This window comes from Glycine max, chromosome 9 (assembly GCF_000004515.6).
Source record: "Glycine max cultivar Williams 82 chromosome 9, Glycine_max_v4.0, whole genome shotgun sequence".
Taxonomy (NCBI): Eukaryota; Viridiplantae; Streptophyta; class Magnoliopsida; order Fabales; family Fabaceae; genus Glycine; species Glycine max.
Window position 1 is genome coordinate 49,714,685 of NC_038245.2, and position 18,980 is coordinate 49,733,664.

At 27.8% G+C, this 18,980-nt stretch overlaps 2 protein-coding genes across 2 annotated transcripts; one reads left to right on the forward strand and one right to left on the reverse strand.

Moving 5' to 3' along the window:
* Positions 1 to 12,031: 12,031 nt before the first annotated feature.
* Positions 12,032 to 13,316, forward strand: LOC100306706 (AAI_LTSS superfamily protein). Its single transcript, NM_001349747.1, has 2 exons — positions 12,032 to 12,435; positions 13,040 to 13,316. The coding sequence occupies exons 1-2, from the start codon at positions 12,098 to 12,100 to the stop codon at positions 13,050 to 13,052; spliced, it is 351 nt and encodes a 116-aa protein (NP_001336676.1). The 5' UTR covers positions 12,032 to 12,097; the 3' UTR covers positions 13,053 to 13,316.
* Positions 13,317 to 16,425: 3,109 nt separating this feature from the next.
* LOC100527466 (uncharacterized) lies at positions 16,426 to 18,432 on the reverse strand. The gene is made up of 4 exons (NM_001249524.2): positions 18,272 to 18,432; positions 17,980 to 18,111; positions 17,614 to 17,784; positions 16,426 to 16,934 (listed from the first exon to the last, which is right to left on the reverse strand). The coding sequence occupies exons 1-4, from the start codon at positions 18,350 to 18,352 to the stop codon at positions 16,860 to 16,862; spliced, it is 459 nt and encodes a 152-aa protein (NP_001236453.1). The 5' UTR covers positions 18,353 to 18,432; the 3' UTR covers positions 16,426 to 16,859.
* Between the last annotated feature and the right edge of the window lie 548 nt (positions 18,433 to 18,980).

Below are 18,980 nucleotides of genomic sequence, written 5' to 3' on the forward strand. Positions count from 1 at the left end.
TTTCTTTTAGTAAATATAGTAAAGCTAAATATGATGTACCAATAATTGATCCATTGACGAAATTAAACTGTTTGAAGACTGTTTGTGTGAACGTAATTTATGGTATGTGGGAGAAATCAAAATTTTCCTTGTCTTTCTTTAGAAAATCATTAGTTTATCTCTCTAAGAATAAAAAAATTGTCAACTAAAAACATTCCAAAGTAATGAAATTAAGCTATCTAGTTAGCTAGACTCGTGTGACATATAATTAACAACGTCGAAAGTGTTTATGCTTTGTTAGAATGTAGTAATGCAGGTCAATGATCAAGCCAACATGTTCTCTGGCCTTTTTGCGTTAATCAAACATGTCACCTGCTTGCCCGTCTTTCTTGACGAAGATTGACGCGTTAATGTTGAGAATCATTAATTAAAGCTACCCTCCCTGAGCATGCAAATAATATTTTTCATGACCATGCATAGGAAGAAGTCCTCTAAAATAACCAATCATTTAAAGTTAGAAAATAAAATGATATTTATTAATAAACACTTGATTTGAAACGAGTTGAATTTATGAAATATTTTAATTTAAATTAAAAATAAAAATCATGTCTTTACTCTTCTTTTTTTTTTTTTAAAAATTTGAACGCATCTTTTTACTTTTGAATTATGACATAGGTAATCCTTTAATTACTTGGAACCTAAGTCAATAAAGTAGCGTATATACTATATACTGTATATGCATGCTACACGCTAGTGCTAGTGCTAGTGCAGTTGCAGCCAGCTGTTTCCCACAATTACATATTCTTTATCTCTAAATTTGAATGGAAAGAAAGAAAATGACATTTTTTTTAATTATTAGGAAAAAAATGCATTTTTACTCCAAATACTTATGATCAAGTATGGCCAAGGTTCTTATATTTTTATACCGATAAGTTTAGTCCACAAACTTTTAAAAACATGTAAACTCAAAGAAAAAGTATAATGATTAAAAATATATTTTTCTCTAAATTTTTTAATTTGACTAAAGAGAACATGAAGAGAAAATAGACATAAAAAATAAACTAAAACTCAAACAAAAATTGCAAAATATTTTTTTTCTTTCAATTCAACATTCTTTTCTCATAAAGAAAGGTTTTTTTATTTATTTATGAAAAGTGTGTTTTTATATATGAATTTAGTTGAAGGCATTAACACCGAAGAGTTTTTATTCTCTCATTTAATTAAAAATTAAAAATGTCTTTATTGATTTTTATGATAATTATCTTAAAAATAATTTAAGAATGATTTATGATTTATTAATAATATAAAACTTTTTACATCAACAATAAATGATGATTAAACTCTTTATAGACTAGATTATTGCATGCTGATGCAAATGATAGTTTGTTATAGGCTATGCTAGTTGTGTTTCTGTGATCTTTTTCTTTCTTTTCCTATGCCTTACTATTTTACATTATGTGTATAGTGTTTTTGTTTTTTTTTTATAAAGTTTAATGATCATTTATTAATCATATAAAATAATTTTTTAGTATGATCATTGACATGTCTTTTAAAATAATCATTATAAAAGTTATAAAAAAAGTAAAGACACCCAAAGGTGTCATGAGATTGGATAGAGAAAAGTCTAACACAAATGATAATATTGATATGTAAGAATTTTTTTTATATATAAAATTCTAGAATTGAAGAAATGTATGTTTAAAACACACATAGGTACTTTAAGCAAATCTTATTTTGCTTTATTGATTTGATAAAAAAAATGAAATGGAATGGAGTGTAATAGAACATATAGTGAAATAACGTGTCCAGTATTTGGGTGTATAATATGATGATCTGAAACAAAATTGTTATTCCATCTCATTCCTTGCAATCATTTTTGTTTTCAATTGTTTTTTTGGCAATTTAGCAACAATTAATTTTTTTTTATGATTTTATACCTTCAGTTTAGATTTTTTGGCATTGTTAGAGAAGCTAAAGTTAATAGAGTTACTTGACAACTATCAACAAGGACTAAGTAAATAATTTAATATATATATATATATATATATATATATATATATATATATATATATATATATCAATGATAAATTATTAATAGTATGATTTTTAAGAAAATAATTATATAATAATTTATAATTAAATAACATTATAATTAAAAATATTTACTGTTAATATATTTGTCTATTTTCTTACGCGACAATAAGCTAAAATTTTGTCAGAAAGAAATACTCCAAATCAATTTAAGTCACAATCACATACATATGACAACTTGCTGTCAATATATATGCATTTTCCAAATTTGGCTTGATAATTTTGGAATCCTGATAGGTACTGATAGCAAAATGTTAAGCAAAAAATGTTACACAATGATTAAGATACCATGCACAGTCGGTTCAAAATTAATTTGATAATTTAATTGTCAAACTCGATTTTGATTTCTTTTTTTTTTAATGTTTCTGTCGTTCTTTTTGACTTAACAGTACGTTTGAATAATGGTTATAACATCTAATGAGACAAGAAATCTAAGGAAATGTAAATAAAAGCAACTATGGTAAACAAAAGAAAATAAATCATTTGTGCACTGCATAGCAAAATTCTAATTTCTTCATATAAACATCTCCACACAATTCCACGCGGTTGATTATATAGAACATATATTCCATTCATTGTGGCATCAATCATGAATAAAATTAAAAAATCATAGTCATAGCAGGTACAAAGATCTAAAAGATCGTGTATATTATACTGTAACACAAGTCAAAGATTCCATCTTCTTTCAAATGATGTGGTAATAAAGTGTAATCCTGCTGGCCATGAGTTGCTAATCGGGGACATGCTGTATTACAAATTAAATCTGTCTAATAAATTGCAAACAACTTGCAGATCAATTGATCTAAGATTATTTTAATTTAATTAATAATTTCAATTTGAGTCTTAAGTAATTATTAATAAGTAGCTAAATGAATAAACCTGTCTAATAATAATTAAATCTTTATGGTTCTCCATTTATACGGGTGTTTGACCCTTGCTAGTTGCTGCTAGCTACTTCAGTAACATCTGTTCTGCACAAAATCACACTGAGTGACACAAGATGCCAATTTTTTTTAACTAGAATCCAGCTCCAGAAAATTTTATTGATAATTTTCTAAGGGAACTTTGAAAACAAAAAAATATTTATTTTAAAAATAATAGATATACCAAATATACAATAAATTTAAATAGAAGGGGGCTGATAGGGATCTGGATAGAAGGTTACAATTTTCAAAATTAAAGTAGCATTCGATCACAATCAAAGTCGGATATTAAAAGCATAAAACTTTTCTTACCAAGTTGAAAATACTCGTAATTTGAAAATCATGCGTTATCGTTGATGCATTGCATTAAAAGAATGAGAAGGACGTCAAGGCATGATTTGTCATGTGCAAGTGGTGTTTTGTTTTTCTCCATGAACTATTTTAGTAGCGGTTCCAACTTCCATGCGACTGGACATTTTCTTAAAAAATAGATTCTTATTCGTACAAAATAAAACTAATTTTCTTCCAGCTGCAAATTTTGACTAATCTAGAAAGTTTAGGCCCATAATTTGTGTAGAAAAATGGAGCGGATACTTTAGACACTATACCAATCAGCTTCGTTGAAAATTTTAAAAATGTTATCACATCAAGCAATCATCGTAAAAGAAAAAGAATTTGAGTTACTAACAATTTGGTCAAACTAGCTTAAAACTAAAATATTCTTTGAAAAAGAAATTGTACTATTCTGTGAAAGGATTTTCATATGTTTACATTTTTCTATTAATTTTTTTTCATTATATATCCCATCTCTTATTTTATTATTTTGCTTATCTGTATTTCACATCCTATTTAACATGACTTGAAGTAAACGGTATCTTTTTTTTAAAATTGTCTTCGCCAATCCGAGTGTGGATTTGGGATGTAAAGCTGTTTGTTTAATTCGTCTGCCTTCAGGCTTTATCCATGCATGGAATTACTTTACTTGCCAATCTGCTTTAGAATAGAAAAAAATGTGGAGCTCATTCGTTAATTAACTTACTTTATATGGTGTTGAGTTTGGCAACATCTCAGAATATAATAAAGAAATTTCTTCCATTGAAATTAAGCATTTGGACGTAGTAAAAGATATGTTTTTTTAAGTTCCTAAAATTCAGTATCGCTTGTAAACAGCGTTTTCTTTTGATTTCTGACTATACACGAGTGGAAAATAAATATACAAAATATTTTAATAAATTTCTTTTTAATTATTATTAATTAGTATCATGTATACAAAAACAGGATGTGCTCCCCCTCCCCCCGGTATACTTGTATTCACAAGTTGGATTGGTTTAAGTTTAGGATAAAATTAAATATGAAACAGTCAAATTTAAATAAATTTGGTTAGCTCGGATTTTTATTTTTTTTCAAATAATCGATTGACTTGTTTTAGTTCGAATTATTGAATTATTATAAGTAATATATTTTTTCAAGTTTTTGTCTTCATCTATTGTCCTTTTAATTTAAATATTTAATTTTATATTAATTTAAGGTTAAAATATTTCTTATTCTTTAATGACTAATTACTTTTCTACAGTTATCACTTTGAATATATCTTAATTTTTTTTATCTAAAATTTAATATAAAAAATTACATAGAAAAAATGTCCAACTAAGGCAGTTCGAAAAATTAGAAAAATCATAAGAAAATAAAAAATGAATGAAAAAGAGAATAAAAAGTACAAGATAAAAAGCTCTAAAATCATCGATGCTGCATCAAATATTTTATATGGCGATGCAGAAAGTGCGTCAAATGTGTTTATCTGCTAAACTTGCAACGTCAATTTTTTCGGAAACCAATGTAAAAGATTCACTTTCTACTATAAAAATCGTGCTAAAACAACTTGATGAGAACTGAAGAAGAAAGTCTTTTTTAAAAAAAAAAAAAAAAAGATTATACATATTTTCATATATTACTGTGATCAACATATTAAACTTGTTAGTTGTCACAATTTTTTTTTCCAAATTTAAACTAAATTACTGAGAAGTACATCATAAATTAAAAATATTAAAAAAGGCAGCATAATTGAAGAAAAATATGTACAAACAAGTGCAAACATTCAAATTTACAATTAGAAACACCAAAGAAATAATTATACCACAGAAGTTTATTTGCATGCAAGCACTTACACATATTAGGAAACTATAAAAAGACAACATATTTTAACATGAATAACTTTGTTGCTCTTACCTGATACAGAGCATGAGTCAGCTCTTCCCTTGCTGCAATCGTTGCTCCGCATTAATCCATCCCATTCCTACAAATTAGGCAAACCAAATCATCCTAAGTCGAAGCCTACATAATTGTTTTTTTCCACAGAAAGAAGACCACACTGTCTAAATATATTTGGAAAACTTTCAAACATAAACCACCATTAAACTCCTCCCAATCCAATAATGTAGAGCAGCGTATAAATAATCCTGATTATATAACTAACAAAAAACCTCACCAATTCCTTTTCATTAATAAAAATGTCTTATATTACATGTATTATAAGAGATTTTGAATATAAATCATAAAGTTCAACTTTGAAACTGTAGGGGATGGAAGAAGGAAGAGATCTTGACATGGAAGCGGCGTCGCTATGCCTTACCCATCAAGTGGGTCTTCACATTAATTAACGATCAAGAAACCACACAGTGGAAATCAAACGTCAAACATCTAGCCACGTGTCCACCGACACATGATCATTGAAACGAGCTCACCCACCAAAATAACACCCCCATCAATCCTCTTAAATTCATCAAACGTTCCCACTTATTACCAAATACCAAACCATCCACCAAAAATGTCAACATCACGCTGTTTAACTTACTCTTTCAAATTCTCTAAAAAAACAAATACTCTTTGAAATACTACATTTTTTTATCATTGATTTTATAGTTTTCTAAAAAAATTTAATCAAAAAATAAAATATACAATTTTCAACGATAAATATAAGATTTTTAAAAAAAGTTGTTTGTCTCTTTTTTATAAACTCTCCTCAATTTATCTACTACATTAATTATTTTTTATCAAAATAATTTTAATTAATTTCCAGTAAATGCTATGAATTACTTCCTTCGTTTCAAAATAATTACAATTTTAATCTTTGTAAAAAAAATTCTAAATTATTTGGTATTCTCAATATTTTTAATAAGATACTTAAATATTTATTCCAAATTTACCCTCTAATAAATATTATTGTATTTAAAAAATTTAATAATATATTTATTGAAATTAACAAGAGAATAAGAATATTTTAGTAAAATTATCTTCTAATAAATACTATTTATCTTCGAATACTTATTTTTCAATTTGTATAAAAAATATTAAACATCAATAATTTATTTTAGGACAAAGAGATCGAATAGTAAGATAAATTCATTTTCTCTTAATCGTGACGATTGAAAATTGAAAAAAAGTGATTATTACACATTAATTAGTTAAAAATAATTAAGTGAAAAATATGAAATAATGAGTTTCAATAAATGTTTTTAAGAGCAATTTTAAAAAATAATATAAATTATTTAACTAAATTAATTAATTTTTTAATAATTATGAATTAATTGAAAGAATTTTATACCGTATAAAAAAATAATATAAATTTAATTCAATTATAAATTAAATATTGATATAACTTTTAAGATAATTTAAAATTAAACCAACAAATAAAATTATGTACACAATTTTTTTTTTTTTTGCTGATATAATTATGTACACAGTTAATGCATAGCTAATTTTCTCAAACATATAGTTTTAGAAAAAGTGTGATAGATACTACTACACTACACCACCCGTTGTCCATCCAGGCCACACCACTTGTCACTTGTCTCCGAAGAGAAACATTTGGAACTGCTATTATGGGTGTGTGGTTGTGATGTGCATGGCTGTTTTGAGTGTCATGCAACCATGTGACGATGAACCAGTACGCTCAGCCACTCCCTGCCCTCTGCGGAAACAAAAATAAGTATTAAAGAGAAGAGGAAAAAAAGTTACTCTACAAGGAGAAATTAAATACTAATGTGTTATTTATACCACATATTATATAACAAAATCTAGCTGTTAGTAATTTAGTATGAGAGAGAAAGAAAAAAAAAATAAGAAATATTATCTAATAAATGATGTCATAGAAAGATAATTACAAAATAATATTATATATGAGTTATTTGAAAGAAAATATATAATTTTGGTACCAATTTCCCAATTCAAATTATATATACCGTTCTCTCTCATATATATGTAAATAGAATTATTATATCTAGATGTACACACACAGATTTATTAGTTGGGTTAATGAGGAAAATGATTGGCGAAATAGTTAAGAAGAATATATATAGGGTTAAGCACGGAACAAATTGATCCAACTAACCCGATCAACCAAACTTTATAGAGTTACAAAGTCTGATGGGATTAATTCAAAAGGCCATAACGGATTGAATTAATGTTAAATCTGATTTGGATTTGCAGTGCTGTCCGTGCATATGTTGGATTTCACTCAAACTCAACCTAATCCAAATTTAAAAACGCTATTAATTGTTCTCATGATTTGAAAATGGTAGATAATATATTTAACTTCATGTGTTTATTTTTGTAATGTTGCAGCATCAGGTTCTGAACGAGAGGATAGCTTTGCTAATTTCTGGAGCCGCAGGATACTGAGGCGCATGAGCGAAACAATTCTTATCAGAATAAGAGAAATCGAGTGTGACTGTAGGGCCACTTATGCTAGCCTTTTAATTAGTACTGTATTAGTTTCTGTTTCTGACACTTTATAGTCTTTGTTGTTGGGTGTGATTAGTTGATTGTTGCATGTATCAATCACGTATTTGATATAATAGTTCCATGCTACTCTGATTGTTGCATACCATGTTTTATTAAAAAGAACAGTAACACCTATAAAAAAGAACATAGCAAAAATGAGCCACCTTTAAAAGCCCAAAAATGCTAGAACCAACACAGTATAATTTGTTTTTGCCTATAGAAAGAAAGACCAACAGTACAATTTGCAATTAAAATTTAACCCCTATAAGTTATGCAGAACCAACACCTTCAGATGATAAGCCATTAGAGAAAACCTCGAAGATAGCATTAACTTCAACCTGCGCAAGGAAACATGACCATGTGTACAAATGTACCATCGTAAGCCAAGAAGCAAAGCCATATCATGTCATTTGCACTTGCCGATGAGTGACCCCATCATGAACAATAAAATAAGCTAAGCCCCAAAAGTCTCTAGCAGCCAAAGTTAATCACCTTACCCTTATGCAAGAGAGGTGAAAACTTCAACATGGATTATGAGGACGTAGCCAGATATATGCGAGAGCGTGATATTGGGTTAGAGCACCACTTTGAAAAAATCAGATACTGTTTAACTAATTGTGCTTGAAACCAAGACCAGGGACTGCACCTTTATGTAGTCTATAGAGGATAAATCAAGTCATAGGAACCATGTTGGAAAATGATTTTGTTGCGCAGCATCCATGAAGGCTACACGTACAACTGCATGCCAAAGGATATACCAAACCTTAGCTTTTTTTTCTCTTTTTTTTTCCCCTCTAAGTAAACCTCCATCAAAGAAAAAGTGGAGTCAGTTATTTGAAATAGGAAGGACCACTTCAAAACCTGTCCAAGGGTACATACTTTACCAAACCTGTGAATGACAAGAAAAAAAGAGGTGACTAGCTACAGCAATCTCTTGCTGTGATCCACAGAAAGAGCAAAATATTTCCGAAACACCATTCAACGCTTTTCTTTAAGAAGTGTCGTTTTAATTTCCTAAAAATGATGTTTAGGATCACAGCATCCTAAACTCTAGTATTAATCTCCATGAAAAATTTCCAAGAAAGCTACATATACATACAGTGATTCAAAAATCAAATGCAACATTGCTAAAGTATGTTTTTCTTCTTGTAAAATCGCAAAATTTGAATTGTCATTGTAAAAAAATTTCTCCTCATAAAATTATAATGTTATTTTTGGCCCAAAATCAGATTTAATGAATTTTATTTTATAGAATTAAATTATGTGAGTTTATTAAATTGTTAAATAAGATGATATGACTTGAATTGAACTGGGATGTTAGTATTAGTCCAAAATTAGGAAATAATAGAAAACCTTTCTATTTTTTTTAAAAGAAAAAAAGCTTTGTAAGTTAACATAATATAAGGTTATAATTCTCAATATCATTATTATAATTATCATTGTTTTCATTCAATCACCACAATGGATATCATGCCCTATTTTTGTCATCTTAAAATAATTAAGATAAAATATATTGAGATAATACTAAAAAGGACATTACAACAAATTTCACATTATTTATCTTGTACTATCCATTGTTTATCATACAAATTTCACATTATTTGTCTTGTGCTATCCATTGTTTACCATACAAATTGTATTAGACTGAACTATATAACTTGTGCATTTGTCCAATTATATTCTTGTTATATGTTATATCTGAATGTATATTAAAGGCGCCCTTAATATTCTAACTTTGTATAAAGTATGGCATCCTTAGAAATATATATTACAATATGTCCTAATAAATAAAAATGACATATAGCAAATAAAATGGTACGTATAATGTTGATAGCTTTGATACAATGGTTGTAAACTATTCTAACAAAGTCCACTTTTCGCTCTTTATGATGACAGAGGGTACCAGTAGACTAATTTAATTGGATAGAGAGGTTGCATTATTGTAATAAATACAAAACCAGAGAAATAATATGTTTGTTTAATTAAAATTGATAATAATGATAAGTTATTATCACAAGCTACAACTTTTTAAACCAATCTGATTGTCATTAAACTATACTCTCATTTTCTCATTTTATTTAATTTTTTTAGAAAAAATATTTTTCCTTTTAATTGATATTTTACAATATCAATAAAGTAGTTAATATTTTTTTCTTATTATATTATAAAGTGAAAAAAATTAAATATAGATGCATGAAAGATATATAATATAATTAACATGAAAGATAAAATATACAGAAACAACAAACTTTTTTTTTGAAGAAAAAATGATATACCCATGGAGTAGGGTGGGAGTTAAATTTGAATTAGGTATCCATCATAAAATATTGGTTTATACTGATGCGTGTATATAAAAGTTGTCCAGTTCAGCAAAAAAAATATAAAAGTTGTTCATTAAATCTTTTATGCGCCTCAACTTTAGGAAACTACCAATTAAACTTAAAAAAAAAAAAAAGCAATTAAATGTGATCTGGATACCGACGTGCTCATTTCTTTAAATAGGAATGTACTTTTTTTCAATGGAAAAATAGGTGTGTACTAGTGCTAGTAAAATAGTAGTATTACTCCTCTCTAAAGTCTAACCAATGATTTACTCCTCTCTTTTTTTTTCTATGCACACCTTCTTTTTTTTTAAATATTTATTTCATAATACTAGAACTATAAAAAAAAATTGACTTCCAGTATTTCAATTTTTGAACTGTGTAAAAATAATTGACTTCCAAAGTTTATATTCTAAACTATGCAAAATACATTTTAATTTTTTGGAAATATGTATGTTTTGAGAATTTGAATTTCGGAAATAGTATGTTATAACATAATTTAAGAATTTAGATACAACATTTCCAATGAAAATTCTTAAAAGGCTTCTTAAGTTACCACTTTTTATTGGAATAAATCTATATGGTAAAAAAAAGTTTATTAAAGATAAAATTTGTATCTTCTATAACAAACTGTTTTTTAGTAATAAAAAATAATATTTATTTGTCACCTAATAGCATCATAATTAAGTGAAAACAAAAAATATAAAAGTGTCAATTTTTTAAAGTTTTTTAGGATTTTATTATTAGAGTAAAATTATGTATGAATTTCTTATAATAACATACAATATGGAAACCACAACAAGTACTATGAAAATCATAAAAAAGTAACTTAAAAACATATTAGATATTGTTTGAAAATTCTTCAGTTTACTTAAAAACATCTATAAAATTTCCATCATTTTAAAAAATTTGGATTATTCAACATCCAAACAAATCATTTGGCATTTTAAATTCATTTAAAAATATCAAATTCCTCTTAAATTTTTACCTAAACAATATTAAAATTCAATTATATTATTTTTTTCATTTAGAAGACTCTTTTGCTTAAAGGGACTAAATACAATTTCACACGGACTAACACTATGTTGGTGGTTTGATATTCATAATGCTTAACTTAATTTATTATATATATATATATATATATATATATATATATATATATATATATATATATATATATATATATATATTTTCAATAACTTTGGCCCGCTAACTTTGTTTGACACAAGACTAAGTTAGACTATCAAATCCAATTGAAGAAAGAAAAATGTTTGTTGGACATCCCTTATGTTAATATATACTTAGAGAGAAAAAATAATAAAAACTAAATAAATACAAGAGTGATTATATTTTGTCAACAAGGAATTTTAAACAGTCAATTAACATTTTTTTTTATTTTCCTCTTTTAAGCACATGAGATCATCAATCAAATTAATTATTTTTTTTCTCTTTAAGTTATATAAAACTCAAGATTGTTTAAGAAATATTTTTTAAAATATAATAAGTACTCAATGTGACAAAAGAGAGATAATGACAAATATAATGTATAAGTGAGATGTTTAAAAGATCACTACTCTCGAAATAAAATTCAGTCTAATTCAATCTAGCCCAAATGGACTAGATAAAGCAACTCAATTTGACAACTCTAGCCGTGCTAACCAAGAATTGGCAATTACAAAATATCCAAAATTGAAACCATTTTGATATACAAATTAAAGAAATCCGTGCAATAAAGTGGCCTACACTACAACAAGAAAGCAGAAGAAGAGGTAACGAAGTCGCAAGTGGTTGCATGTAATGTAAGTAACACCGGCCTATAGCTCACCCACCAATATAATAAACCCCCATCAATTTTCATAAATTCATCTAACGTCGCCACTCATTTCCAATCTATCCACTCATCTATATAAACACCACACTACATCACTTGTTCTCACCACATTCCAAAACACAAACACATACATTGTAGTATCACTTTTGTCTCGGAATTTGTTCTTTTGAGTTATGGCAAGCTTAAAGGTTGCATGTGTGGTTTTGATGTGCATGGCTGTGATGAGTGCACCAATGATGGTGCAAGCCGTGTCATGCAATGATGTTTCTGTGAACCTAGCACCGTGCCTATCTTACCTGATGCAGGGTGGAGATGTTCCAGAATCGTGCTGTAGCGGAGTGAGGAACATTCTGGGTTCTGCCAGCACCACCTTTGACAAACAAACCGTGTGCAAATGTCTTCAGCAAGCTGCTAATAACTATGGCATCAACGACGAATACGCTCAGGCACTCCCCGCCCGCTGCAATGTCAGCGTCCCTTACAAGATCAGCCGATCCACCAACTGCGACTCGTACGTTATTTTTTTCTTATAAAACATTAAAATTACTGACGAAATAATTTATATGTAATTTTAAAAAACATATCACTAAAATTCAGTGACACCAGAATTAGTGAAAGAAAAACAATTTTTTTCTCACCAAATCAACATTCTTGAATTTTTCACTTCATAATGCATGTAGTAACCAGCAAAGCTATATTGGTACCTATAACTACCTTTTACCAAAAGTGTTACGTATGAATGATTTTAACTTTTAATTGAGATGTCTTTGGATTACAATTACATCTAACTTAATCCACGTTAAAATCAATTTACCATTCTCATGAGTTTTCGGTTTGTCAGATTGAAATTTGTAATATTACATTTTAATGTATTTTCAGTGCCTATCCAAACACAATCTAAGCAATCGGGTATAAGTACACAAAGAGAAGAGGCTAAAATAACCATATATAATCTTCGTATAATTCAAATTATTTATATTTTTCGCTCTTGTGATAGAATTATTATCTGTATATAAACGTTTATTAGCTGTGTTAAGAGAGAAAAACAATAGTGACAGATCGAAAATGGTGATTATATGTTGAACTTCGCGTGCTTGTTTTTTGTAATGTTGCAGCATCAAGTTCTAAAGGAGCGGGTAGCTTTGCCAATTTCTTCCGCGGGATAATGAGGCAACGTATGCTGTAACACTTGTTATCGTTATCATTAAAATAAAAGAAAGCGAGTGTGACTCGGGTTCCACTCATGTGAGCCTGTTATTGTATTAGTTTCTGTTTCAGATACTCTCTAGTCTTTGTTGTTTCGGTGTGATTAAATGTATCTTAGTTGATTGTTGCTCGCAACAATTAATCACGTATTTGATATAATAATTCCAAGCTACTTTGATTGTTGCATACCTTGTTCTCAAATCGTGTTATTTTATTTTCCAATATATTTAGCTTATAAGAAAAAAAAAATCAATTCTACTTTCATTTTTTCACTTTCGTTCTTGGGTTCTTCTGCCCTCAAAATTGGTTAAATTCGTTCACATGAAAAAGTGTGTGTGTGTATATATGCAATGAAATGGTCATCAGTCGATACGTTACAATTTTTTGGGCTGGCTGAGGGAGCCCATATTATTAATTGGGCCTGTACTGATACATATGACATTACCAATTACCTGTTTTTAATAGCGAAAATAAATTTGTATAGAATAGGAGAATAATGAAGACAATAGTACAATTCAAAGTGGTTTGTTTGTTAGACCAAAAATAAATAATTAGTTAAGGGTGTGTTTGATTCGCTAAAAAATAAAGGATTAGATAACACAAAAATATTTGTTCAATGTTTGATTTAAAAAATGACTGAGGGATAATACAAAATAAATAATGATGGACTATACAAAGATCAAAAAACTTGTAACTCACTAAATCCGTAAAACTTTTTGTTCAGTGTGTAATAAAAGTAAAAATATAATATTATCCTTATTTGTTGACTCTTCATTATCCTACACCTTTTGTGTTTTTCCATATGTGCTTCTTTCTCTAAACTTCTCTCTCCAAACATTGTACCTTTCTACTGGCGAGGGGGCCTTAGCCGCCGACGAGAGTCATATGAACTGTTGTTATTTCATTTTTGCTCATTATTTTATTTCTCTTTATTGTTAATTTATTCAAATGTTTCCATCATCATCTTTCTATGTTTTTTTTTCTTTTGGCCAACTCTAGCAAGGCCGTGTCGTGCCGCCATGCTACTGTCGCCATCGTCATGACCTTGTGCTGCTAGGCCCTATGCCCAGTGGTGTCGAGGGTCGCGCCTCCTTCGTGGAGATGCCTCTTCTTTGTTATGTCGTCAAGGTGTTGATAATGCACCTAGAATTTTATAGTAAAATGTACATTATTTTGTCCGATACATAAGCACATCAAATAAGATTCAACACAAAATTATTTGTATTGTGCATTGATCACCAAATAGCGTATAATACAAAAACTTGTCCTGCGACTCAATTGTTTGTCAAGTGCTATTTTATTTATCCTATTTTTTTAGCAAATCAAACGTGTCATAAGTGGATTGTGTAACCGAATAGAATGGCCACTTGATTATACAAACTTGGCTAATGAATTTTTCACCGAATTACAATCCCATGGAACAAATTTCTTTGAGAAATGGGAATTGAACCGTGGTATGAAAATGCTTTTGTACAATCTTTCTAATCACAAAATTTTATTAAAAAAATATTTGTTTAATATTTATAGATTTCTTTTAGAATTAAAATTTAAAGAGGGGAGATAATATTAAAAGAAAGTAAGTCTTTTTCACATTTAGATATAAAAAAGTATATAAAATCCATGCATTTTTAATATCAATATATGTAAGTAAAGTTAGATTATAAATGAGTTAAACATGTAAAACTTTAAGCTTTTAGTTAAACTCGTTTAAATAAAAGAGCTAAATATAGGCAAACAATTTTATTCACAAACCACAAATTTAAGTATTTGATTTAGCTCAAGTCACTTATACCCTACACATTGGTATCCTTTTTTAGAGGTAATTTTGTTCAAATTTGGAATATACTAATGATATATAGTACACCTTTGCTAACAGTTATTCAAACCTTAATTTATTCACTTCTTTATGAGGGATTAGCCCTTAGGGCTTTCTAAAATCTAAACCACTTTGAGGCATTGACCTTAGGTTCCAATTATTTAGGGCCTCAATTTTGTAATTAATATTTTAATAAATTCTTTATTATTAATTTCAACCATTAGGTGATAAATTATGTTATGATATACTATATTATTTACTATTATTTTTATTAATAAGACTACATAATATCAACATATAGATATAAGTGTTACTCTAAATTGTTTAAGTGTAATTTTATTATATATTAAAATAATTACATCTATTTTGAACCCTACCTTTCACCTCCCTAAAAAAATGCTATTGGAATAAGTATAGACTTTAAATTTAATGTATGAATAATTATTAATATATACAACAGCTATTTTGGTGCCAATGATGATAAGATCATGCTTTTAACTACAGGTTCTATTAATATCACCCATTTTGTATGTATATTAGATTAATTTAGAACTTTAATTTAAAGCCAATTTGAATAATTTTTAAAATATGAAACCATGTTTTATAATTTAATTTCTAAAAATTGAAACTTTAGAGGAGGAAAAATTGAAAATATTATATTACTCTTTATTAATTTTTAAAAATAGTTATTGCAAGAAGTGCATACAAAAGATTTTTTATACTCTACTGAAAGTATTACATTATATCTAAAGATTTTTGTTTTTGAAACATATTTTTTGAAATGAAATTGCTCATAGCCCATTGTCCATGAAACTTGATACATTTATTGAACTATTAGCTATATATAGAACACATTTAGTAATTTTTGAATTATAATTAGTAGTGTTATTATATCTAACCATCACTTAAACCAACTAATTCTATGGGTATTTTTGAAAATAAAATTTAAATTTATGATAATATTAGTTAAAATTAAACAATTTAAATTTTTTTAAAAATTTTGACGAATTAAGTATTTACTTTTTTATATATAAGACCAAAGTACCAACTAATTCTATGGGTATTTAAAAAAATTAAATTTATGATAATATTAGTTAAAATTAAACAATTTAACTCTTTTTTTTAAATTTTGACAAATTAAGTATTTATTTATTTTATATATAAGACCAAAGTAGTATGTTACTTAATTTTATACACAGTAATTATTTTGTTTTACTAATTGAGTTTAATTTTATACATAATTATTGTAAATATTTTTACATTGTGAATCAATATTAGAAAAATATATTTAGTACGTTATTCAAAATATATAAAACAAAGGTTAACAAACTTATCCTAAATGATGATATAATTAAATGATAAGGCAAAATACTTTTACATTGTATTCTAATTAAATTCTTACTAAAGTATGTTTTTCATTATTTAATTTATCAAGAATTATATTTATAAATTAAGAGAAAACCGTTATAAATTAATTACATGGGAGGAAATATACTAGGTTTCTACTCCATGGATGTTTAATTTTCACTACACTATGTATAAAAGTCCACTAAAAATGTCAACTTATGCTTGCTGCTAATAATTAAAGGGATAATAAACATGCATTTCTTCTGCCAATAGGGTTTGTTTTGTCTATTGTCTTCCCCACCCACTGAATGCCAAAATGGCACTATATATACATATCAAGTTGGACGATGCATGTCCATTCATTCATTTCGCACTGTCCAAGAAGATGATGATAAGCCATATCAATATGTAAGGGTCATTGAAGAGGTAACTCATGAGGTTTTGGCAGAACATGCAATCACAAATTTCTTTCAGTTCATGTGCAAATTTTAAGCTTAAACAAGACAAAAAACGGTACTTGTTTTTTTTTTTTTCAATCTTTTTTCTAATCCGTGTGCTTCCTTTGATTAGTCCGCGTTCTTGATTGCTTGCAACACTGCTTGCTTTACCACTTGCGCGTCAACACTGTCGTTCTTGTGACTCTGCAAAATAAGGCTTTTGTCAAATTAAAGTTTAGAATGAAAGTTATAATAATTTGAGAGTGCTGTTGGTTGTATCATATTTTATTAATTACTAGGAATATTATCCCCATAGTTTTGTTGCCACATTATATAGCCCATGCAACTAAAAATAGTTAAAGGAACCCAAATAAAGTGATGTTTTAACCTCTCTTTTTTTAGAACAAAACTGAAATTATTGTTGCTGTTGGGAAGAATGGTTTAATTTTGTGAAAATTTCTTGTATGCTCCTTCCTTCTGAAAATTCTTCCTAGCCTCTAGGAGTAGGAGCATGTAGCACTCCATTAGATACATTTTTTTTCTTCAAAAGGTGTGCATACACTCGAATATCCAACTTGTGTTACTAATTGGAACCCGAGATCAATAAAAGAATTTCTCACCAAAATGTTAAAGTTACTCGTTGTTCTAGTTTCTATGTATGTATATATTTGGAATGGTTGATATGAAAGGATATAAAGTGAGAAACTCTTATATAAGTTTCGGAACTCATGTTAACCAACTATAAGGAAAGAGTTGTGAACTGGTTAATTTAGACGTTTAAAATTATTTTAAAAGGAAAATCGAAGAACAATAATTAAAGGGAAAAAGTTTGACGATATAAAGAGTAATTAATGATAGAAATAATTTATATATATTGTCTTACTTCTCTTCCCACAGCTTCTAGCTGGAAACTGTCTTCACAAGAAACCCTAGCATCAAGCACATCAAGGCCAAGTTCTTCGAAGGCTTCGAGTATAGAGACGAGCATTCCAGGGCAATTCTTTTCTAAAAGCACATTAATCAGGAAACCCTTTTTTAGGGTTTTCACAATTACCTGCAGAAAATTTTCCATAAGATATATCAGTGATGAATTGTGCTAACTGAGTGAAAGTTTTATCACACATGATAATGATGATTTTATCCAACTTAATTAAGTGGAATAATTAAATGTTTTTCTATATGATCTTAGAACCAAAAAAATTTAACAATCTTGGAACAAAATACAGCAACAAGATTAATAATAAAGCACCATAGGTAGTTCATCAATTTGAGTGGTTGTTGATGATTCCGCGATTTCCAGCTCTGAGTTCAGTCCCTCCACTTTTTGTTTCAACTCCTCTATGTATTTTGAGGCGTCTACAATAATTGAGGCTTTGTTCAACTGCCAAACCCAAATTAAAAAAAAAAATTATTAACTAAGTCACATATATATTTAAAAGCTTTGATTCAAGATGAACCAGAAGCACAAGCTTCATATCTGTAATAATAAACATCAATATATAGAAAGATAGATACATATATAATAATATAAAACCAATTACAGCAGTGGAGTTTGTGACATCGCGAAGTTGTTGCAACGTTTCTTCCAGAGATGCTCTTCTTTTCTCCCTAGAAGCAGCCATGAATGCTTCTTCTGGTTCTTATCACTTTTGTCTACTTGATTTGATTTTGATTTTCTCTCTGTGCCCTTCCTTTTCCATCTGTCGCTTAGAGTGGCGGTTTACCCTTTTTATAGAATTGGCTGAGCAAATAAAAAATATATGTGATATGTTTGTTTGCATGACGACTACCTAAATATTCCCCACACAAATTATGCTTTTACGAAATTGACCTCATCATTTTCAGATATCTGCAAACAAAATTTCTGGAGAAGCAATGAATATATATGATAAGAAATAACAATTATAAATCTTAATCATATATACAACCATATACATTTATATATAAATAATCAAGATTATAAGATAAATACAAATAATTATTTTAAGTATATCATTATTTAACTTTTAATTTTGATTATCTTATATAATTGTATAATTAGTTTAGATTTATAATTATTATTTCTCTTAATAATCGCTTTCACTTATATATATAATTTTTTTCCTAGTGACATGTTATAATATTATCATTTTTTTTTCACGACTAAACTTCTCATTATTTCTATTTTCTTTAATTGTTACAATTCTAGATCTTGGATATAGTGATCTATGATAAAATATAATGTGTCTGATCCCAAGAAAAATGTGAATG